This window comes from Halichondria panicea, chromosome 11 (assembly GCF_963675165.1).
Source record: "Halichondria panicea chromosome 11, odHalPani1.1, whole genome shotgun sequence".
NCBI classification, from domain to species: domain Eukaryota; kingdom Metazoa; phylum Porifera; class Demospongiae; order Suberitida; family Halichondriidae; genus Halichondria; species Halichondria panicea.
Genome location: NC_087387.1, coordinates 4321386 through 4347027, shown reverse-complemented (window position 1 = coordinate 4347027; position 25642 = coordinate 4321386). Strand labels below are relative to the sequence as shown.

General features: G+C 40.4%; 1 protein-coding gene across 14 annotated transcripts in view; it reads left to right on the top strand.

Moving 5' to 3' along the window:
- Positions 1-25642, top strand: part of LOC135344345 (ankyrin repeat domain-containing protein 17-like) — a 137483-nt gene that overhangs the window by 9715 nt on the left and 102126 nt on the right. For all 14 annotated transcript variants that reach the window (XR_010397421.1, XM_064541531.1, XM_064541525.1 and 11 more), the window contains 14 exons: positions 4953-5146; positions 8068-8721; positions 12702-12800; positions 15486-15584; positions 16231-16329; positions 16461-16559; positions 17830-17928; positions 17983-18081; positions 22070-22168; positions 22531-22629; positions 22732-22830; positions 24311-24409; positions 25320-25418; positions 25471-25569. Coding sequence is in view for 13 of the 14 variants with exons in the window: in XM_064541531.1 (XP_064397601.1) it covers positions 4953-5146; positions 8068-8721; positions 12702-12800; positions 15486-15584; positions 16231-16329; positions 16461-16559; positions 17830-17928; positions 17983-18081; positions 22070-22168; positions 22531-22629; positions 22732-22830; positions 24311-24409; positions 25320-25418; positions 25471-25569 (2036 nt within the window). In the remaining variant the exon portion in view is untranslated. The remainder of the gene's footprint in view (positions 1-4952; positions 5147-8067; positions 8722-12701; positions 12801-15485; positions 15585-16230; positions 16330-16460; positions 16560-17829; positions 17929-17982; positions 18082-22069; positions 22169-22530; positions 22630-22731; positions 22831-24310; positions 24410-25319; positions 25419-25470; positions 25570-25642) is intronic.

Genomic DNA, 25642 nt, shown 5'->3' with positions numbered 1-25642 from the left:
AACAATCATTCGATCAATACCCACTCTTTGACATACGGCATTATAATAATAATACTGCTCAGTGCTCTATAGTATACTGCTCTGCTCTGCCCCTGCCCGGTGCCCATAAGGCTTATATTACACTGCCCTGCCCTGCTTATACTATACTGCTTACACTGTACTGCCCCGTCCTGCCCTTATACTCCATTAACATAATAAATTTGCGAGCCCTGCTCGCTCTTGCCTCCCCCCCCCCCCCGACACACACACATGCCCACAGGTACCTTAATTGCACGGTCTATGCTCAGTGATTGATCCAGGAAAGATGAAAGAGGGGTGCCAAACTACGAGCGCGCAGCGCGAAATTTGTTGGGGTTACGCCCACTTCCGGTCACACGTTACTAGAGAGGGGAAGTCCCATAATAGACTTGCGTAGAGCTAGCTAGCTGCCACGAACAGTCAACTAGCTAGCTTAGGCTAACCTGAACACTCCTTTGGCAGTTGATGCATCAAAACAACATGTACAATCATAGAATCAAATTACAATGGCTACAAACACTGATAAATAGCTAGCTGGTAACTGTAGTAAAGCTACAATAGCTAGACTGAAAGGGGGGATCCATGGCACCCTGGGATCTTCCCCTGGATCTGCCACTGATGCTATGTGTTATGCCATGCTTTTGTCTATAGAATGCCCCTATGCTTAAATTCAGTCTCATGGATCAGCCCCTCCTAAGAAGGGGTCTGAGCACTCTTGTCTTGAGGTCGTTTCACAATGGAATGTGCCAGACCAATGGAATGTAATCAATTCCTGACCTTACGCCCGCAACAAAACTACATCAAGAGTGCAGACGTTCCTTGAGGTCCGGCTGATCCATGAGACTACCATTTGACATGCCCTAATTATTAGTCCATTGCATAATTTGCCCACGCCAAGTGCCAAATATTCCGAATAGACACTGTGAAAGATTCGATTGAGTTGCACAACAGGCCCACGTTTTCACGTATGTTATTTCGCTGCAGGGTAATGAGTAATGTCAGCCTATTAGGTGTCGAAATGCACCATTCAAGTTTCTGTAGCTCCGCTGATTTTACTTAGCTTAGCTTAGCACCTACATTACTCGTACTCAAAAGTTACATGTACGACACATGCATCAACCCCGTACTCGTTCCCCACGCTGCCGACACGCCTTTTCGATTGTCGAGTACGACATAGGAAGCGCATAATCCACACCACGCCGCCGCCGCAGGTATATGGCACTAAACAAATTAGCGTGCGAGTTCGTAATTTTCGTATTGCAGAGCATAGTATCTAGAATACATACAACACCGCGCAACCCTCACAAACGCTAGAGTAGGCATTCGCTCTTTCTCACTTGCTATATCTCATTAAACAAGCACACCGGCACAATACTATACATTGCCCATGGCCACACTTATTTTGGATCACACATTCTGCTCGGCCAACAAACACCTCCCTCCTGCATAGTACACCTAGAAGAACAGCATCGAATTTGACCACAGGCTTAGCAATCTGCAATACTGACACACACAATAATTATAGCGAGGCCCATCTCGAATGTGGACGACCTATGGCAGTAGTCATCAACTCTTGATATTCTCACTAGCCATAATAGCGCTTACTCAGCTGCTGCGATAACCCTTACTACAGTACTACCTCGTGCATTCGAGGCAAACCACCGGGACATTTTTGCCGCAGAATTATCTGGCACCTTCGTGGGGTCAGTACGAATTATTGGTTACTAGATAGAGTTTCGTGGTCATTATTCGTGGTTTGATGTTGCTGGTGGACCAACATAGGGCCAGTAACGTCAGACGATGAATAAGCATATTTGCCAGTAACTCTTACATAAACTGCAGGACTAGTCCTTTCCTACTTATTAATAGACACTTAGCTAGTAGGAAAGGCCCCCTCTGAATCTTGCCCACTATATAAACCTATCTCATGCACAGCTTGTTTCAAGAGTGAAAGTTTACTGTCTAAAAGGAAGTTTGAATTTTATTTATTAAATTACAGCACAGCCTCAACCCGTTTCTAATCCCTGATTATTATAACCTATATCTCGTGATCTCCACACTGGACATCCCTTGCTTGGACCAAAATCTCTGCAATGCCTTTCTTACTAGGATCTGGTACTGCCCAATCCCACACAGACGCAAATATTCTCGTAAAAATATATATAACGACGCTGACTTGGCTCACATTATGCTCTGAGTGGCTATACAGCGAAACATATCTGTAGCTAATCCACTCTGACATGGAGTCACGCGGTGAGCACACATTGCCCTGTACTCGATTTGCCCCAGTTTACCTCCCAATTTCGTAATGCGCTTTCCGGGGGCTTACATTTAGGCTGGTCATAGCGCTATAGGATCAGCACAGTCGAGGACCTTACTATTGTACAAATATTGATTATTACTTTGCCTCAATCCCTATATACAGTGCAACAACCAAAGAGAGTAGATTTTTTTTTTTGGTACACATTTTTTACATTTTGTGGCATATCTTTTAAAGTAAAAGTGATATGATCTATTTGAGTGCAGGTACTTAAAGTTCAACTATTGGCGCTTCCATTGGACCACCACCTGTTACATCACATGACATCATCAGTATAAAATGGCTGTCTGAAGATGTGTACTTCCGAAAATATGTTAGGAATAGAAGTAGCTTATTTTGTTGAGTTAAGATCTGAAATTTGTTGTGCATGTACCTGAGTATATTGCTCATCTTTTGAGCTTCAACAGAAGTCTGGGCTACTAGTAAGTTCTGAGAAATACTGCATTTTGTTGTTTTTTGGTGGCAAATATGTTAGGAATACAACTTTCGATTTTATATTAGTTAAGGTCTGATTTTTGAGCAGCATGTACTACAATAGTGTACTTTTCATCTGTACTAACTTACAGGAGTTAGGCTAGCCTCTTCTTTGCTAGAGCGGCCCATCTTGTCAAAAACAGTGCTTTTTATGACTTTTGGGGCGATTTGCCTACGTATAAGGCTCAATTGCCACGCCCCTGTGACACAGAATGACCAATACCAACTGTGTATTTGCAGGTAGACATCACATGACCTTTGGATGTAGCAAATAACAACAAGATGATTTGTGATGTCACAAATCAATGAATATCATTGCATACGTCAGCAAAAGTAGCAGAGCAAAATCACCCTTTTTGACAAGAAGGGCCGCTCTAGCAAAGAAGAGACTTGTCTAGCTCCTGTAAGTTAGTGCAAATGAATTTTACACTATTGTAGTACATCCTTCCTAAAAAATCAGACCTTAACTAGCATAAAATCGAAAGTTGTATTCCTAACATATTTGCCACCAAAAAACAACAAAATGCAGTATTTCTCAGAACTTACTAGTAGCCCAGACTTCCGTTGAAGCTCAAAAGATGAGCAATATACTCAGGTACATACACAACAAATTTCAGATCTTAACTCAAACAAATAAGCTACTTCTATTCCTAACATATTTTCGGAGGTACACATCTTTAGACAGCCATTTCATAGTGATGATGTCATATGATGTAACAGGTGGTGGTCCAATGGAAGCGCCAATAGTTGAACTTTCATTACCTGCACTCAAATAGATCATATCACCTTTACTTCAGAAGATATGCCACAAAATGTGAAAAATAATAATATAAAAAAAAATCTACTCTCTTTGGTTATGCAACGTGCTAATGCAGGGGGTTAATCAGATATTCGTTAATCCTCCCCAGCACCCTTATATAGCGCTCACTTGATCTGTACATGTGTTCATGGCTTAGTCTTCAATTCTTTGGGGGTAGGACATTCGTCCGATGGGCTATGACTGGTGGCTAGGCCACGTCTTTACCCCCAAGTACTTAATTAGGAGAGCAATATAATTATTAACTTGCGGGGTTGTATTCCTGTAATTAATTAGAGAGGATGCCTAATCCTATAATTAACAGTCATCAGTCATGGTCCGGCTCACCTTCCCAGGAGTGTTGCGGTAATGGATATGTATAGGATAGACTACACCTAAGAGTAGAATATGCGTTTATGTAACCTCCGCGGTTGCGGTTAGATTCCCTCGGGTGGTTACTAAGACGCATATTCTACGAGTTGGTGTGGTCTATTTAACTTGTACTTCATTGCGCATGCGCAAGGCGTGGTTATAAAAGGCCATGTTTGGTGCGTAGCAACAAAAATTGAATTTGTGCGAGCTGGACAAGCTGGAGAGCTGTGAGAGACACCAGTTGACAGAAAAAGACAAGAAGACGGCTTCAAAACAATGAAAAACTACAGTAAAACTTAGTAGAGCTTGTGAAACGCTTTTTGAAGATACTGGAAAGAACAGACAAGTAAAAAGAACTTAGAACTGACTGCAATTACAAAAAGAAGAATGAAGCTCTGTGGTGGAGTGGAGGGGGGTATAGAGCAGACTGGACCAGCATGGAACCTTAAAAAACTCAATAGAAAGTGTCAAGCGATTGCTAAAGTATTTTTGATGCTTCCTGGCCCCCCTGCCCGTGCCCAACTGGAAAAAGCAATACAAAGCAACAGTGGACATGGAAAGAATGGATAGTGACTGAACAAACTATTGAATTCTGTGTTTTTTATAATGTTTTTGTCATCTTCTTGTCACATTCACTAAAAATTTCGTTCCAACTTTTGAGAACTTCCTGCAAATTATTTGTCACTTCCTGTAGAATATGCGTCCACTTCCTGTAGAATATGCGTCCATTTCCTGTAGAATAAGTACCTTCTTGTAGATTATGCTTCCATCTATTGTTTTTAGCCAAACACAGTATGATGTAATGTAGTCTAAGTGTGTTGTTTGTACGTGTATATAGTTAGCAAGGTTAGCATATGTTTCTCGTAGTACTGAGATTAATTGTTTTTGGTTAGCAAAACATTGTAATAATACAGCGGACAAATTTCAGTGAATGCTTATAATATTAAGTGCACTATTGTATTGGTCACTCAGATTCTGATGAAGGATTGGCCAGTACTCTTCATTCTGAGTACAAATCTGCTGCTACTGATTACTTAGAGACGTTCCAAATGCACCGTTTCTTAGAGGGCCCGACAGTCAACAAAAAAGGAGAGCGTTCTAATTCTGACTCTGGGATTGAGAGAAGCAAGAGAGGAGCTCGGACTATTAAATCATATCTTACTGAGGTAATTGTATGGGGACTCAAGACTATAAGCGCTGACGCCTCGGTGGATGTGTCAAAGCTACATAACATAAAGCTCTAGCTATTGCTAATTAATTTTTACTGCATGCACAGGAAATGATTGACCATGATTGATGCTGCCAAAAGTCAAAATGCATCAGCAGAGCCTTGCAGCTCTCTTCTCACTCCTCTTGCAGCTACCAATAGCTAGCATTCTAGTGCAGAGCTAACTATAATAATATAATTATAAGTAGAGTAGCAACACTCTAAAATTACAAGTTTTGCTTTTATAGGCGAAACGAATTAGCAAATCCAAGAATTAAAATCCAAGAGAACATGACTAGAAACTCTTATTTGCACTTTATTGATCCTTGAGCAGCTGTATATATAGCAGTCTACACACACACACACACTGGTATCTATTTAATGCCTGGAGATAAGAACCAAAATATTTTGCATTTCCCAATAGAAAACTAACCCATTCACACACATCTTATAAAAAATATAAGTTTGTTAAAAATGCCGAATAACCAAAATACTTAGTGGTCCAAAAGTGTGGGCATAGTTTATGGCTGCTCTCAACCAGCTACCAATATAACACAATATAACCACGAGGTTGAAAGAACACAACCCCCCAGCCCCTGCAGTTTTACACAGTATCCACATGATAAAGAGCATCACAACAAAAATAAAGGATCATGTGATCCCATAAAGCACATGGAAAACTTAAATACAAAATGGCGCAGAAATTAACTATGCAGTAAGCAAACGATTATTGTGCATACCACTAGCATTCTAGAGTGTATAATTGAAGCCTAAACAGCATACTTAGGAATTATTCCTCCTACAATTCTAAACCTCTATAGCTATATGCGTAGCCCCGATTCCAGGCCGATTAAAATACGGCCTGGTACCTATTGCATGGTGATAGTGCGCATGCGTTAGTTTATTCTCCAGAATCTGGGGAATCCCCTTTTTTCTTTCTCTCATTTATTTTCTATCTTTGTACATCAGCTTAGCTCTGGTTGTTTCAGAAGGTATTCACACTAGTCTGAAGCCAGAAGAGGCTCTCATCTACCTCTATGACGGTTGTATGGTCAGGATGTCTTACCTTGGATCTGTACAGGCTATGGGAAGTGTATGGTGCCTCAAACTGCTACTTGTGAAGACAACCCGGCTATATAATAGGACCATCCTAGACGTAGATGAGAGCCTCTTCTGTCTTAAAACTAGTGTTCAAGCCTTCTAGACCAACGCAATAGACAGCATAAGCCACAGAACTCAGTCATAGAGATAAAGTATTACAGAACATAATAATTCTTAGTAAACGGACTAATTTCCGGTTTAATTTACTAAGGTTTTACGTTCGTAGTACGATTACCCATATTCTGGGTAATTTGAAGCGCATGCGCACTATCACCCCTGCAATAGGTACCAGGCTGTATTTTAATTGGCCTGGAATCGAGGCTACTATATGCGTAACTGAGATAATATATATATAATTATATTCAATTCTTTTGTTCTTTTACTTTCTAAGTCACAATAGCCCAACATTGTAACAAGTTACAATAATGTGGCTGTTATTAAAATATGCAACTGGGAATGTGCGGGGAGAGTTGGTGCGCCTCCAAAGATCTTTAACTCACTGTTTTCGATTCTCAAGGTCGGACATCTAGCTACCCCCGGTTGCTATTCCAATGTGTTTAACTATAACTACTGCTCTAAGGTGTTTAGCTATAATAAAAATATTTCTTCTCAGCATTAATAAGACCATAGATAGAGTAGAGAGGGATTTGACGGAAGTGATTCACGTGATGTTTTACACTGAAGTCTACTTAGTGGCTCTGGGACCATCTGTGTATCTCCTCATAACTCCCGCAAAAGCCCGGGAAACTTATTGTGTCCAAAGCATACATCTCAGAGCTACCCCCATTACTGAATCACATGCCCCCTGATAGTAGGTATCAATTGGAAACGAAAAAAATATAATCTCGATTGTCGGGAAGTAGCTAGAGGTACACAGAGCGCTTTTTCATGCTTGTGTTCCTATAGTACCTTTGATACAGCTAAGACTGTGTAACTAAATTAATAGTGTCCTGTGTCCCAAAATAATGGCCTCAAGTATTAGAGAAAGTTGATGTTCAGCAGCACAACTGCTCGTGGACTTCTTACAGAGAGCAAAACAATTCTCATGAATTATTCATGTTTAGCCCTCGTGTTAAAAAGTAAGCCTCGATTAAAACCGCGGAGATACACGGATGGTACTTCGAGGGTACTTCCGTTTCCAATCCCTCTCTACTCTATCTATGATAAGACACAGCATAAGACAAAATTTACCGTACTTATTCGATTTAAAGCGACACTTTACGAAGCCAGAGGTCGTTTCTTTTGTAGGTTGAAAAATTATGTTGAAGTCCTGGTGTCGCATATTTAGAGGGTCGCATCTAATTGGAAGTTACTCTACTATCCTCGATTATAGGAAGCTTAAATTACATTGTTTCTTGCGGCCTGGAATCGAGGCTGTGGTTTTACCTCTATTTAGGACGCGACATAATAAGTGAACGCTGCAGTCGTTACTTTTAGTGGTCAGAAAATTAGAAAAGATTGAGGGTGTCGCATATTTGGAGGGTTGCTTTAAATGGAATAAGTACGGTAAACCAATTTGGTTGGACTGCACTACATTTACAAATAACATGGACTGAAAATCAGTCATCTTCCTGTTTGAGAAATTTTGAATTTTTGAAATTATATGAGTCAGCAAGGTCTCAGTGGACAGATATGCACCCAAAATTTTTTTTTTATTTCAATCTCTCAAACACACATACAAACGTACTAGCACCCGGAGACATACTGATACCGCTTTAAAATAGTTACTGTAAACTCATGATTATTTCACTGACACGTACTATAACAATATTTCTACAGGTAGACACTTTTGGTGCTGGCAAGGAAGAGATGCTACAAGATTTTAATGTAGACTTGAGTGCTCTGAAACTACAATCTAATGAACCACCTCCCTCGGTGAAGGTAGCAAGCTTAAAAGTTCATTCTGCTGCGTTTAATGGAGAAAGGACTAAACTACGATTTCTAGTTGAAGTGTTTCGTTGCAGTCCTCTAGCTGTTAATAGAGAAGGCAACACGGCTCTTCACACTGCAGCAGCTACTGGTGATTTAATCAGTTTGAAGTACTTGATTGAAGATAGGCTAGTCAATGCAGCAACTAAATCTATCAATGGTGAAACACCACTGCATTGTGCTGCTTTGAATGGACACTTGAACATTGTGACGTATCTTGTTGGCACCCAGCAAGTGGACCCACTTGTTCTGGACAACTATCTATTTTCACCACTGCATGAATCTTGTCGAGGTGGTGACTTAAACACTGTAAAGTACCTAATGTACGAGAGTCAGCAGCATCAGCCCGTGGATGTTAATGAGCAAACAGCTGGTGGGTGGACAATGCTTTTTTGTGCTGTTTTCTCTGGGAATTCTGAGCTGATTAGTTATCTTCTCACTGGCAATCTCCTCCAAGGTGATACTCCCTCTCAAGGACACTGTGATGTTAACTGTCAAACTAAGGTAAGATGGACTAGCTATGTGTATGCCTAGAGGTGTAGCCCCACGAGGAATACGGGAATTTAAAAGCTGATTATGCGTCTGTTCGTTGTCTGTGTGTGTGTATTCCAGCTGTAACTGCTCAAGCAATGCGGCGAAATCTAATCTCTTAGAGACAGTAGCAACGTTCTCTTGGATTTTTATGTGCTTCTTTCTCGAGTTATAGCTAGTTTGACTCGCATCTTCAGAATCTTTTGTAGCATCATTAATTTTGTTTTCACAAACTTTCGTTAGCATTGGCACTAGTCAAAAAGAGCTGCAAAATGTACACTGCCAGAAGCAGCAGCCCTTGTGAACTCTGACATCTGACATCTGACATCTGACATCTTTGCAGCACCCCCTTTTTTAATTGCCATAATTAGCTGGTAATTTTGTGGTGCAAAAAGTAACTTTAAAAAATTTCATTTGCAATTGGTTTGGATTATTAGCGCTTTCTCGATTATAAGCGTATCTTGCAGGCTTTTTATACTCGAATTGAAGCGCTTTTCCAATTATGCGAAGGTTATTAGTGTAATTTTAGAATTGGTACAGTGCATGATAGCTATATAGCTGGTGATATCCATCTGTAAGGACTCTCTGGGCATGCTGTTACCTTGTCTGATCATGCTGAGAGACATGGATGAGGTCTTTTTATTCCAAATTCCTGGTCAATATGAATGTTTTTATAAATTATGAATTTAAATGATGTAAAATGAACTGTAACATATAAAGTATGATATAGATCCAGTTAGGCTTGCCTGCGCCTTGCTTGCTCACTTTCTAGCCAGCTTGCTAGTCAGCTCTCATCACAGAGACATCCGGTTGCTGGGTAGGGCTCAAAATGACTGCATTATAGGCGCATTCTCGAATATAAGCGTATGCGTATAGAGCTCTGTTATTGACCCTAAAAGCGCATGCGCTAATGTCAATCTGTTGCCTTGCCCGATTCACGTGCAGATATCTGCACACCCCCTTCTTTCCCTATTAAATTGTGTAGATCGTATCGTTTTGGGGCTGACATTAGCCTCGATTCCAGGCCGCGAAGAGAAAGGCAGTATACCTTGTATGCGCATGCACGAAATAATTGACAACAATTTCATCATACAAATTGTAAAAAACGGACAAAGTTACAAAAGGGAATAATGTGACCACAATGGCAGCTTTCAGAGACACTAATCAAAGTAGAATAATTATGCTGCAACAGTGTTGCTTCTTCTAGCTGTGTTTATCAAAGAGACAGTTCAAGAAAGCCTCCCAGACAGCTAGAGCTGCCAGCTAGGAAGAGTGGTGGACTTTTTAATACATCAATAGATCTTGAGTGAACAACTTCCTGAGTGTCGAGTTAAAGCTTATTAAAAGCTTTCAGGAGTAATCATTAATCTTCAGCAATGACTTCTTGTCGAACATAAAGGCAAGATTTAGTAGCAGAAGACTTGCCTGGTCCATATTACCACAGCCTCATCAGGGGACCCACAGGAACACATCATGCCTTTCCTATAACATCTGTAGCCTTACAGTGTAGGGTGTCGTTAAGTAGAGACTTGGCTTGATACAATGAAGGGCGTAAGAACTCAGTCATTTTTGCACAATATACTTCTATGTAACGGACTGTAACTTCAGAATACAAATAGTATACGGTTTATTTTACTGACAGTATCCACAAATACACGGATTACCCATTTTTGGGGTAATGTACGCGCATGCGCATACAAGGTATATCAGGCCGCCTTTCTCTTCGCGGCCTGGAATCGAGGCTAGGCTGACATGTACCTTGAACTGCCATTTTCGTAAGTGTGCAATGTACGTATAAGAGCTCTTATCCGTTTATCTGCCAAATTATTTTCGCAAAAATATCAATCTGCTGCCTTGCCTGATTCACGTGCAGATTTCTGCACACCCCCTCTTTCTCCATTAAATTGTGTAGATCGTATCGTTTTGGGGCTGACATGTACGAACCATTTAAAAACAGATTTTTATTGTCAGTAAATGCAATTTTAGCTATAATTATAGTTATCCCCCATGAACACAGGACCTCCATGGTACCGTATATAACGTCTAATCTTGGCGCAGCTTGAAGAGTATAATTTTTCTTTTTTCTAATTGGGCACCAAGAGTTGACAGTTCTTCGGTTATGTTGTGTGGGTGGGAAATTTTTTGTTGGTAACAAAGGCGTTCATCTTCCAGTAGGAGATTGTGCCCTCTGAATTAGATTATGAATTTTTTTTTCACATGTTTTCTGGTTGCATGTTCGTATATTCTCTCATGTACTATTGTCTTGATCTTCGGTGTCAAACGTTACAGTGTGAATGGTGATTAGGTCATAATTATTACGGGTACTTCGTAGATTTTGCTTAGTACAATAGACTTAGACAGTTACCCCAAAATTCAGTAAAAATGTAAACATATCCTAATTATCTTTATCATTCTATACATCATGTTTAGCACATACATACGTCATGTATACATAACATTATAATAGTAGATGTATGGCCAGAAAGTTTAATAATTATGATAATTATCCCTGGTGCGTTGCAAAACTTGTTCATAGTGTTGCTTCATATAGTTAGCTTTGCACTAGAACGCTAGCTGCAAAAGTGGGGAAAGAGCTGCAACTGTTTCATGAGAGCATGCGCAGCAATTAATCATAGACATTAACTTTTGTCAAACTTTTCACACCATTCCCTAGCTGCATGTTGTATATTAATAGATACCATAACTTCTTTGAAATAAGGCGTGTTTTGTAGTTGACTGCGTGGAGATAGGCAACTGTGGGGGTGACAAAAACACATTGGAGATGGCTTTTTGGGTTCCAATAACAGTAGACTACTGGAGGATTAAGGTGAGCCCAACACATTTGATATGGTTTGTTGGGTTCCGATTGCAGTAGAAGACTGTGGTGTGTCTGTGAGGAGGACCCCGAGATGGTTCCTCTAATAGGTGCAGTACTAAAAGCTGATCTTAAAGTGCAACTCGGGTGTTTTCTTATCTAATCGTTTTCTTTCTTTTTCCAACACCACCTTTTTGTCCCCGCCCAGAGGCAAGCCAACCAATGAAAAGGAAGTGATATTGGGTTGCTTGGATGATCCATTATATATACCACTCTAGGAATCACCATTCAGGGCCAATGCATGAGAGCAAATTTATTCCAGATGATTTCCAGTTTAGTCAGCTAGAATCACATGTGTATTGCTCATTGTGTCCCATGTTTACCATAATTACGTGGGACAACAGAAGAATAGGATTTATCACTGCCTGGTGCTGTGGTGATTCAGATTGCATTGTCTACACTTTAGTTTTCTTCCAAATATGCTGCCGGGTGGTAATCATAAGCTCCGTGATTACACTTGAGTTGTAGATACTTATATTGTCTTCCGTATGAAGTTTTACAAGCTGTATCTCTTTGTGTCCCCCTCTGCATGGAATGTATTTTATCTACATCTCTAGGCCTACCTAAGCTACCTCACCTTGTCTCAAAAGTATTGCAAAGAAACTGCAAGCTTGTGCGTATAGCTTGTAGCCAGTGCTAAGCTTATAGCTTTACTACGTCACAGTACCAACTTGTCAATGCCCAAGCAGTGAGCCCCACCCATTTTCAGCCTTCCTGGTGTTTAGGGAGCCCCACCCATCTGTCATGCCCTTGCCAACAAGTGTCTAGCTTCTTTTTGGCTGGGTAGATCTAGTATAAAGTACACCCTCAAGGCAAGGGAGTTCATGAGGAATGCAGAGTTTATGGTAATTAAACCACACCCAGTTGCTATGATACAGACCCGGTATAAGTAAATGTAAAATATTATCCCCAAGAGCAATTGACCTCCATGGTTATACATAGACTTTTATTTTATTTGCAATGTAATCGTAAACCTCCAATTCTTTTGCCGATTTGCATAATTATGTTAATTGTGTATCGTTCACTCTGTCCCTCTGTATAATGTTCAACTATAACTAATACACTGCACTGATTATAGGAAGGTGCTACTGCTCTCTACTGGGCTAGTTATAAAGGGCATACCAAGATAGTGCAGCAACTCATTGACAGTGGAGCAGATGTTAATGGACATAATCAAGTAAGTGCTCCATACACGTCCTTTATTTGTTTTGAACCCTTGTGAGCTCTATTTCGTAATTACATTACTGCATGTGCTATAATTATTACTGTAGTTCTAGCTATAGATTAACGAACATCAGGGAGCTCTGAATGGCTGTGACGAATAGATAATGATGAGAATCACTCTATGTAACAACACAGCCCTACACTGTGAAAAATTAATGCTTTAGCTCAGTGCATTGACTGTTCTTAGGTATAGTCTAGTGGATCAATGCTTGTACAGTAGACTCTCGCTATTCCGGTTCTCTGAAATAATACGGCCACTCGCTATTCTATATACTGAGGCCAGTACTGGCTGCCCCAAACTAGGTTTACAATGTAATTTTATACGTTTATTTATATGTTTATTACAGCCAGATATGACGTTTTGAGTGTGGTTTGGCAGACAAAATTGGATTACGTTTAAATAGAGAGCAGAATGATTCGTTATCCTCGAGACAGAAATGCAAAATTAGTCATTAGATTCGAGATACGGTCGGTTTTTAGCTGCGGCTATTTTCTGAAATACAGCCATCTCGCTATTCTAGCCAAACTGCACTGTCCCTATAGAGTGACTGGATTAACGAGAGTCTACTGTATATGCTTCATAAATCTTCTTGTGGAGGTCGCTGAGGAAGATATCTCATGTGTTGTACTTAAACTATTCATCATTTTAAGTGATACTCTGACTTGACCACACCCACTATTTTCTTTTACCGATGAAATGTTATGTAGACACTACTAGATGTTATTCAAGTATAAATGGCTCCGCTACTTCTTGTCTGGATTCTCCTCTTCCGGCTTTAGAGACATATATCTTCACTTCGATTTAAGTTGCTGGCAACAAAAGTCATTTAGAGTGTACATATAGGTACACGCATACTGGCTTCTCTAATAAGACCAGCGTCATAAAATCGGGTCATTGATATTATGCCTCGGTGCGCATGCGCAAGCGATGTATACGGTAGTGTGTTTGTGTGTGTGTGTGTGTGTGTCTGTCTGTCTGTGTAGACTGCTACAGCTGCTCAAGGATCAATGAAGTGCAAGTAAGAGTTTATATATAGGCTTCTAGTCACGTTTTTTTGGATTTTAATTCGTGGATTTGCAAAATAATGCTTCGTTCTCGAGTTATGCCTAGTTTTGCTTACTTGGAATGCCATCCCATACAGAAATAAATAACTACCTTGTGGCAAAGTTGAAACAAGCAAGTCGTGGCAAGGTTGCAGCAACCTTGACAGAACCATGGCTTTGAAATTGTTTCAAGCTTGTTTCAAGGTTGTAACCAAGTGGTTTTAACCTGGTTATTAAGGTTGCAACAAGGTGGTTTCAACCTGGTTACTAACAGGGTTGCAACAAGGTAGTTTCAAGGTAGTTTCAACCTAGTGAAATCCATTAAGAGTGAGATAAAAAATAAATAACAGAACAAAGTATATAGTATTACAAAGTATAATATTAAGCAAACTATAATTATTATAGTCTCTTCGAGTATCGATTAATGATGAGAGATTGATTGAGTTCCAAACAGTATACACCACTACGCTGCCTTCTTATGGCACGGCGACATGGTGCACATGCATTTGTTGTTTACTGCATCGATTAACCAGTGCTGCATGGTTTACTACACAGCTTTCTCTGCGTGCTGGCGGCCTATAATTATACTTGTTGCCCAGTGAGTGGGCAGATCAAAGCAATCCAGTGCTCAGTATATGGCATGTTGCATCACTGCCATGGCTACCATATATTGCACTGCATTATATGGCATAATGCACTGGATTATATGCACTTGCACTGTGTGTAAATGCAGTAGATTTCTTTAAGAGATATCCATTTGGGACTTATGGTATGGCCCACCATCCCACCCAATACTCAGTTGGTCCCTTTTATATATAGGCTACTACCTTTACAACTACTAGTGGGAAGAAAACCTAAAAAATTTGCTATGGAATTCAGCAAAACTAATGAATACACTAAATTCCTTCAAAACACATGTCTTTAATTACGATTTATATGACCAGTCAGACGAGTTTAACGTCATTGGGCAACAAGTTAGTTATTGCAGGCGCCCTCGTGCAACATGCCATATATTGCACTGGATGACATAATGCCCTCGGGGCCTGCGGCCCTCGGGCATTATATTGCTCCAGTGCAATAATTATATGGCATGTTGCACTCTGGCTGGGCAATAACTAATACATAATTATAAGTGTCATAATTATAGAACCATATCTATCACTATTTATTTATGCTTCGTGATGAGCAAGAGGGGTGGACGTATAGAGGTATAGAGGATGATGATTTGTACAAAATCTTAGAGACATACATTCGTGTTGCCCTGGCTTTACTCGACGCTGTTTACTTCAACATGGGAAGAAAATCCAGACTGGGAACGGTTGAGGAGACAAATGATTGTCTTACTGTCAGTATAACAGTCCTGCTAGACTTCATTTCCATGCTATAATTATGTGACCCAGGACACTAGACAATCTTAGCTATATTATAGGTGCTATTGGTACATAGCCATCAAAAACCGGTTGAAAAAAGAGGTGAAAAAAGCACTATGTACCGCTAGCTCTTTCTCAACAATCTAGAAAAAATTTTGGGAATTTACACATAATACCCATCATTAGCTATACCCAGTTATCTATATCTTACGTCCTTTTTTCAGGGTGGTTTCACTCCTCTTATGATAGCTTCTCAAGAAGGCTATCTCAGTGTTGTAGAACTACTGCTGTCTAAGGGAGCTCAACATAACAGTCAAAATAAAGTGAGTATAATTTGTTGATTGTATAGGGTTTCATCTAATGGGGGGGGGGGAGCTTATATGTAGGAGGAGAGAGGGAGAGGGAGAGAGAGAGAGAGGGGTAGACATGGTCTTTTGCTACATATAGCTTTGCTAGAGGATGATTAATTGGTCATCATCTGGTCTTACTACAAATATATCCATTGCTTTTGTATTAATTAGTGTTTTCTAGTGTTCTATAATTTCAAACCAGCATACCAAGTTACATTGAGTTGCCTGCATGTCAATGCACATTGCTAGGAGTACACCGCTAATATAGGCACCGCTAATAGGCACCAACGACAAGCAATATAGGGGGTGTGGTGGGCGTAGCCTCAAATTTGTCAAGCTTTTCCCCCCCCCAAACTTGAAATCCTAGATGAAACCTTGAGTGCATTGCAGTTAATTCACGATTACATTGTCAGAAATTTGAGAATGTTAAGTTTTCGTCCCTTGGGCAATTTAAAGAAATAGATTTTAGCAAGTCAAAGGACCACCATGATTAATACACATGCACGGATGCCTCCGCTTGATAATGTTATTATCGATTTAGTCTTATTTTTGTGTCTTTCACTCTGTCTTTCCGTATAATTATCAACTGAACATTTATTTGTACTGCACTGGTTAACAGCAAGGTTCTACTGCTCTCCACTCGGCTAGTGGTAAAGGACATCTCAAGATAGTGCAGCAACTCATTGACAGTGGAGCAGGTGTTAATATACAGACACAGGTAGGCTGTTATTTCAACATAATGATGTGCCAATAACATAAATAGATGAGACACTCATTCAACAACACTGCCTGTGTGTTAGATACACAATTTTGTTTTTTGTAAAACAATCCTACCCACTCAAACATTAGGATGGAATGACTGCTCTCTTGGTAGCCAGCTTCTATGGACACAAAGATGTCGCTCAACATTTGATGACTGCTGGAGCCATTGTTGACCTACCAAACACGGTGGGTTGATTTGTTATTTACTTATAAAATTTTTACGTCCTTTTTAGAGTGTAGGTACGTGCATACCGGCTTCTTTAAACCAGTGTCATAAAATCTGGTCATTGAATTCCTTTATTACCCGAGGCGCTTGAGCGGCCATGGGTATAGTAGTCCGTTGATTTGTTTGTTTGCTTGTTTGTGTGTGACATGTGAGCTAGTCTATACTCATTCACTTGGCTGCCATAGCACTGCATGCGTTTACAGCATGGATAGCCTCCACACAATGTTAGTTTCAATTGTGGCAAATTTCGATATTAAAACTTCGTTGTCGTATAAAAGCGAGCAAAAGCTAAAAATCTAAGAAGCTTGAAGACGCGACCTTTACTCGAGGTGCAATGAGATCTACAATTTGCAGCTGAAGTAATCCTTTAACGGTCTCTATCAAAAGTAGAATTGTAGTTTGTTGCTTCTACACTCCTCTGGTTTTATTTATTCATGTCAACAGCCGAGGGTTAGCACTTCAGTGCTCTAGTTGAGAACTGAGTATAGGTGTCGTAATTATGTTCACCATTAGACAATACTGCAGTGCCTGCAAACAACTATTGTCACACGCTGCATAATTATGCATGACTGTGTTGCTTAATTTTGTAGGGATGATAATTATACCGTGCATATACTGTATTTACTTGATTAAACGCCCGGGCGTTTATTTCAGATCAAAGTCTTTAGAGGGGGCGTTTAAACGAGGAGGGTGTTTATTGTTATGTCTACTCCAAAACTCTTGCACAGCAGCATTTATTGTGCTCTTTTCTTGGGCTGCTGTCTCAGCTTAAATCTATTTCTCAGCTTAAATTTAAGTGTCATAGGAGTGCCCTCTGTGTCGGTATCTCTCTCTCTGCCGTCGATGCATCATAAGAAGTATTATTATTCTATGCTGCCATGCTTGCAACTGGGGTTCCATGTGCTATTTCAGCTCCACCCACAGTGCCACGCCCCATATATGGGCGTTTATTGACAAAGACAGAGCTTTTACCCTGGGCTTTTAAACGAGATGGGCGTTTATTCAAGGATGGCGTTTAATCAAGTAAATACGGTATACGTAGCACGATTTTTTCGGGGTTTTTGTGTGTAAGTGTCTCTAAAAGCGTAAATTTGCGCTATTTGGTCATGCATGCAATGATGTCCCGTCTATCCGTTAGCTAAGTATTTCGTGGAGGATTGCTAATTAACCCTCGAAAACAGCAGAAGTGTTCGCTCTCTCATGCATGTACAGTATATTACTTATTAATAGGACGGAGAGACTGCTCTCTGGGCAGCCAGCTTCAATGGACACAAAGATGTCGCTCACCATTTGATCACTGCTGGAGCCATTGTTGACCTACCAGACACAGTGGGTTGATTCCTATATTATACGCATTATCTATATTGTACGCTCTTTTTTCAGAACGGTACTAACCCTCTTATGATAGCTTCTCAAGTAGGCCATCTCAGTGTTGTGGAACTACTGGTTTCTAAGGGATCTCAACTCAACAGTCAAAATAAAGTGAGTATAATTTGTTAGTGCGTGCATTGCAGTTCAACAATTACATTGTCAGAAATTTTGGGAATGTTAAGTTTTCGTCCCTCGGGCAATTTAAAAGATGGATTTTAGCATGTCAGCACTCATGCATGCATGTTCAAAGGACCACTACGCATGCACGGATGCATGCCTCCGCTTGATAATATTATTGTCGATTTAATGTGTCTTTCACTCTGTCTTTCTGTGTAATTACTGTGTAATTAGCTCTACACGCGACCTTTATTCTAGGTAGAGCTACACATTTGCAGCTGAGGGGATCCTTTACCGGTCTCTATTAAAAGTAGAATTGTAGTTTGTTGCTTCTTTATTGTGTGTAACTGAACACTCCTCTGCATGGTTTCTATACATCTATTTATGTCATGCAGCCGAGGGTTAGCACTTTAGTGCTCTAGTTAAATTAACTGGGGCTATAATAAACGCCTCGATATGTTTTGGGCATGGGCAGTATAATATTATGATTGACTTGGGCCATGTGTATATAGTATTGATTTTCATTTGTGGCAGTTGTGCATGTGTTCTGGCTTTTCCTCCTCTCCTCGTTTTGTTCCGCCATGCATGGGGGTATATGTACCTCTTTCTTAGGCTATAGAGAGTTGGCAGTTCTTCGGTTATGTTGTGTGGGTGGGACATCTTTTTTTTTTGTAACAAAGGCGTCCCTCTTCCAGTAGGAGAGTGTGCCCTCTGAATTAGATTACGAATTTTTTTTCTTCAAATGTTTTCTGGTTGCATGTTCGTATATTCTCTCATGTACTATTGTCTTGATCTTTGGTGTCAAACGTTACAGTGTGAGTGGTGATTAGGTCATAATTATTACGGGTACTTCGTAGATTTTCTTAATACAGACAGTTACCCCAAAATGCAGTAAAAATGTAAACATATCCTAATTATCTTTATCATTCTATACATCATGTTTAGCACATACATACATGTATACATAAACATTATAATAGTAGCAGAAAGTAATACTGATAATTATGCCTGGTGCGTTGCAAAACTTGTTCATAGTGTTGCTTTGTATAGTTAGCTCTGCATGCACAAGAACGCTAGCTGCAAAAGTGGGGAAAGAGCTGCAAGGCTGCACTGTTTTATGAGAGCATGCGCAGCAATTAATCATAGTCATTAACTTTTGTCAATCTTTTCACACCATTCCCTAGTTGTATATTAATAGATACCATAACTTCTTCGAAATAATGCGTGTTTTGTAGTGGACTACTGGGGGATTAAGGTGAGCCCAACACATTTGATATGGTTTGTTGGGTTCCGATTGCAGTAGAAGACTGTGGTGTGTCTGTGAGGAGGACCCCGAGATGGTTCCTCTAATAGGTGCAGTACTAAAAGCTGATCTTCAAAGTGCAACTCGGGTGTTTTCTTATCTAATCGTTTTCTACTTCTTTTTCCAACACCACATTTTCGTCCCCGCCCAGAAGGCAAGCCAACCAATGAAAGGAAGTGATATTGGGTTGCTTGGATGATCCATTATACCACTCTAGGAATCACCATTCAGGGTTGCTACTGCCAATGCATGAGAGCAAATTTATTCCAGATGATTTCCAGTTTAGTCAGCTAGAATCACATGTGTATTGCTCATTGTGTCCCATGTTTACCATAATTACGTGGGACAACAGAAGAATAAGATTTATCACTACCTAAGCTACCTCACCTTGTCTCAAAAGCATTGAAAAGAAATGGCAAGCTTGTGGTATAGCTTGTCGACAGTGCAAAGCTTATAGCTCTACTACGAACCAACTTGTCAATGTCCAAACAGTGAGCCCCACCCATTTTTCAGCCTTCCTGGTGTTTAGGGAGCCCCACCCATCTAGCTGTCATGCCCTTGCCAACAACTGTCTAGCTTCTTTTTGGCTGGGTAGATCTAATATAAAGTACATGCACCCTCAAGGCAAGGGAGTTCATGAGGAATGCAGAGTTTATGGTAGTTAAACCACACCCAGTGAAGATTTCTGAGGTTGACCGTAATCCAACAGATACTCGAACATCTTTGTGCATATTCTGGCACACAACAGAAGACTTGTAGCGAAGAAAAAACCGAGGTCCATCTTGAAGACGGGGTAAAAGGAGATTCACATGAATTCCAAATTGGCTTACATTGTTCAAGACGGTCATGATATTGAGATGGAGTCGACTCAGCCTTCATATAGTATGTGCTGCTTTCATGTCTACCAATAATTATGTCAGCTAAAAACTCGTTTGTACTGTAGAAGGAATTCTATACTCCCTTAACTTTTTGGATACATGCTTTTTACAACGTATAAAGCATCTTAACTGTGTAGCTGAGGGGATGGTCCATCATTTCCCATTCTTTGAATTTCCCTGTGGTTTTATGCAGCAAAGATATTTGTGTGTATTAGCAATCGCTAGTAGATTTATGTTATGTAGCTTTGACACATCCATCAAGGCATCAGCACCCGCGGTGCCGTCATTATAATTATGCATGCATGTGTCTCTTTTTGTTGGGATGAAATTCTACGTAAAGCGTGAGGTAGTTAATAATCGATGTACCTCCCATGCTGCCCTGCCTACTATCATTACATAAAGACCTCACCCATCTTATATGGGCATGTGCTCTCAGCTAGCTTACTACCTGGTGCTGAGGTCTCTGCCTTTGCTATACCAGCTATCTGAGTAAAGCCTTTCCTGAAGTATATCTCACCCTGGCTTCCACACTCTTCTCAACAACAACAAAAATTAGACGTAACACAAAGACTCCTCGCCATGTATAGACTTGGCTTCCAAGCCACTTCGAGCAACACCACCTCCAAACTGACACATGCAGTGAGTCTAAATATGGCCCCCAGCTTGCTATGCCCCTGCCCCTACATGGACCGGCATACGATATTTGCTTTTGTGACTCGTGATCCTTTACCAATTTCTACGTGAGTCAATAACTTTAGCTCAATAAAGATATGAATAGCGACAAAACTAGCGATAAGGAGGATCCTCAAAAAGAGGGAAAGGAGGATTGCTAGACCCAGAGAAAGATACAGGGCACACAGGAGCAGGTAACTGACTCCAACGGTTCTGCAGGTGTTTGCCTAACATAAATAAATGTTGTGTAGAAAGTGCACAAGCCAGCAGAAAGTGGCCAAATGTTCATTACGCTTACGGAGACTCTAGAGGCCACACAGGCACGCTTGAAGCAATACATGCAGGCATAGGCATATACGGAGTGAATCCCGACATGCCTCTATTCGAACAATCTACTATTCAATCCAAGATGCTGTTTATATCTGCAGTCGTGCCAATAATGTCAATCTATGGATTACCACTTGGACAATATGAATATGCAGGCCATGTCATCAACCTGCCACAAGATGTGGTGTCATTTGCACAATATCTTTCAGCAGAGTTGGATGCGTTGCTTGCCCCATGGCGCTTGCGTCACCCTAGTTTTTTTAACCAGTGGGGTTGCATTCCTCTAGTTAATTAAAGGGGATGCCTAACCCTATAATAACAGTCATCAGTCATGGTCTGGCTCACCCTCCAAGGAGCGTTGCGGTAATGGGTATATATGTTGTTTTTACGTGTAGCTAGCAAGGGTATAGCATCATTATGTTTCTTTGAGTACCGAGATTAATGATGTTTTCAGTGCCTATAATAATTATTATAAACTGTATAATATACGAATAATATACAACTATTTAAATAATATACAAACTATTTGTTACATGCTGCATGTGTAGCGAAAAATCTCGCGAGTGCACATTTTCGCTATTTACCCATAGCGTGGCTTTTAATATTCGTGTTTCTATGCCAAGAAACCACACCCACCAATAGCTTGCATGCCAGTGCGTAGGAGTTTATCCCCAGTTTTAATTTAGTTAACTGCTCTGCCTGCCCTCAAAAAACGCGAAATGTTGCACCTCTTTATATAGGGTATTAGTTTGTCTCTCCATATAATTGCCAACTATAACTAGTACACTGCACTGATTAACAGAAAGGTGCTACTGCTCTCCACTTGGCTAGTCATGAAGGACATCTCAAGATAGTGCAGCAACTCATTGACAGTGGAGCAGATGTTCATGTACAAGAACAAGTAAGTGCTCTAGACACTTTTGTACTGATGCAGCAACTATTAATTTTAGACTTTGTACTGTTGGCATCCTTTTTAGCATCAACCATAGGTCAATTATTTCTCACTCTTTGAAGAATTTCCCTGTGATTAACAGCAGTAAAATATACCTGTGTGTGTTAGCGATAGCTAGTAGCTTTATGTTATGTATAGCTTTGATACATCGGTGCTTTCATTATAATTATAATATAGCTATTCTTTTTCATACTAGGCACGATTTGTTTCATTTCAGTACCTACAAATTGTTGGTTACACACTGAATGTCTGTCAGTTATTAATTTTGTCGATATGTGATGTTAAAACGTGACTTTACGTACTATTAATAGGATGGACGGGCTGCTCTCTTAGAAGCCAGCTTTAATGGACACAAAGATGTCGCTCGCCATTTGATCACTGCTGGAGCCATTGTTGACCTACCAATGACGGTGGGTTCATATCCTACTCTGTATGTATGTACGTATAGAGTGAACACTGTCTGATAATATACGTATAGAGTTTAGATAACCTTGGTATACCCCTTCTCACAGAATGGTACCACTCCTCTCATGGTAGCTGCTCAAGAAGGCCATCTCAGTGTTGTGGAACTACTAGTTTCTATGGGGGCTCAAGTCAACAAGCAGAACAATGTGAGTTCATATCCCATTGACATGTACGTATAGAGTTTATGTACTACATTCCCACATGATGGTATATCACTCCCACACATAATGATACACTGCCATGGTATCTACGGTAGCAGCTAGCTAGGTAGAAGTGACGTGCTTGTCTGGCCTCTGGAGTCTCTGTAATGAACAATAATGCTGGCTTCATTTAATAATGTTTGGGTGACTCTAATGGCATCTATTTCTGCCTGTCGAGTTTCTACAACAAGCAAATACTTATGGTAGCAGAACCCTCTGACTTGGTTACCTTCACTTCTTCTTTCTCTGCGTCTAGCAAGTCTACTTTCCCTTTTTTCAGCTGTTCTTGGGATCTTGCGTGTCACTCTCGCTCCCTCCTTCTTGCTAATCTTTCTTGTTTCGTTGTCGCTAGACTATTCTCTTCTATCGACTCACGTAGAAATTGGTAAGGATCACCAGTCCCAAAAGCAAATATCGTATGACGGTCCATGCTGGTCTGCCAGTCCACGACATACATACATGCACCACCCGGACCACATGCATGACTAACTAAGGGACTCGCTTCGCTCGCCCCAATAATAATGAGTTCTTTACGAAGCTACTTAGATACGGTATACAACAGTCTAAGCACAAACATTTCCTAGGAGGGCATGCCCCCAGACCCCCCCCTAGATGGCCGTACATGGATAATAGCCTCGCTCCCCCATTTTTCTGAAATGTTGATTTTGCCCTCCCCTGTCAATTTGTTCTGTATGAAGGCCTGCCTCCTGCCTAGTGTATCAGAAGAGTATCAGACAGTCTGCACCGCTGTAGCAGAAGAAAAGTGTGACAATCGTTTTGAGGTCAAAATGACTTACGAGAGTCTTCAGGCTTAAAATGGTTATGGCACCGTGCAGTGTATTATACTATACATTTGCTATACTTTGCTCAAAGCACGCACTCCCAACACTAATGCCATTAAAATAATATGACTGCTAAATGAACATTGACAACTTCCTGACCCTCGGCCTTAATGCAAAAGAGCGAAAAAGTGATACAGAACATCAAAGCATCAGAAAACATGAACATTAAGAGACTGATAAACACTGCATTGTATTATTAATAATTATTACGTATAGAGTGGTGGTATTTGTTGAGAGGTAGTATATCAAAAAGGGATGTCAGTGCTTTCTACAAGCCATAACAGGTCTGGTCCCAAGTCCTTTAAGTGCCATATCTTCCATCACACAAGACAGAGAAAAATACCTGTGTTCCACTTTCTAATACCGGCCTATAATCTGTGTCTTAGAGCACCTCAAACTACATTACCATATAATTATATACAGTAAGAGCAAGAGATGTACTGGACTTTAGACAAACATTCCATCGTGCTGCCACTACTTCACTGCATTATGAGCTGGGAAATACACTTTGTTCCATGCAGTTATAATTAATTGTGTGAAATGATGCTGTAATGATCATATACGTATATACGTTCTATAAATAGGCCGGAGAGACAGCTTTCTGGGCAGCCAGCTTCAAAGGACGGACAGATGTTGCTCACCATTTGATCACTGCTGGAGCCATTGTTGACCTACCAAACACGGTGGGTTCATATCAGCTGTATGACATAATTATAGAAAGTGTCACTGGAACACTGTCTGATCATCCTGGTACCCCTTTTTCAGGATGGTGTCACTGACTTCTCTCATGTAGCTTACACATTTTACGTAATATATATGTACATGTCCCATACATCCAGAAAGCTAGCTAACATGTAATTAGTTATTGCCCAGCCAGAGTGCAATATATGGCATGTTGCACGAGGGCGCCGGCAATAACTAACTTGTTGCCCAATGACGTTAAACTCGTCTGACTGGTCATATAAATCGTAATAAAAGACATGTGTATTCATTAGTTTTGCTGAATTCCATAGTAAATTTTTTAGGTTTTCTTCCCACTAGTAGTTGTAAAGGTAGTAGCCTATAAAAGGGACCAACTGAGTATTGGGTGGGATGGTGGGGCATAAGTCCCAAACGGATATCTCTGAAAGAAATTTACACACAGTGCAAGTGCATATAATGCAGTGCAATATATGGTAGCCATGGCAGTGATGCAACATGCCATATACTGAGCACTGGATTGCTTTGATCTGCCCACTCACTGGGCAACAAAGATCTTTATTATTCATGTGAACAGCCGAGGGTTAGCACTTCAGTGCTCTAGTTATAGCCTCCTTTTCAAACTATAGACAGATGGTTTTAAAACCATCTGTCAATGACTCTCTTAAGTTTGTCTTTGCTTCAGGGGATACATTGTATATAATTATACGCAGTATGGACAGACTGCTATATGGTATAGCACGAAATTTTTGAAGTTTTCGTGAAAGTGCCTCTAAAAGCGTTTCATTGAATAAATTTCACACCATTTGATCAAATGGCACGCCTCAAAAATTCTATCCTGTATACATGTGTGATTGTTACTATAATTATTAATTTTATGTTTACTACTAATAGGATGGAAAGACAGCTCTCTGGATAGCCAGCTCCATTGGACTCAAAGATGTCGCTCACCATTTGATCACTGCTGGAGCCATTGTTGACCTACCAGACAAAGTGGGTTGATTTCCTATATACGCAGTTATCTATATTTACGTCTTTTTTTCAGAATGGTACTAACCCTCTTATGATAGCTTCTCAAAAAGGCCATCTCAGTGTTGTGGAACTACTGGTTTCTAAGGGAGCTCAACTCAACAGTCAAAATAAAGTGAGTATAATTTGTTAGTGCATGCATTGCAGTTCATTGTCAGAAATTTTGGAAATGTTAAGTTTTCGTCCCT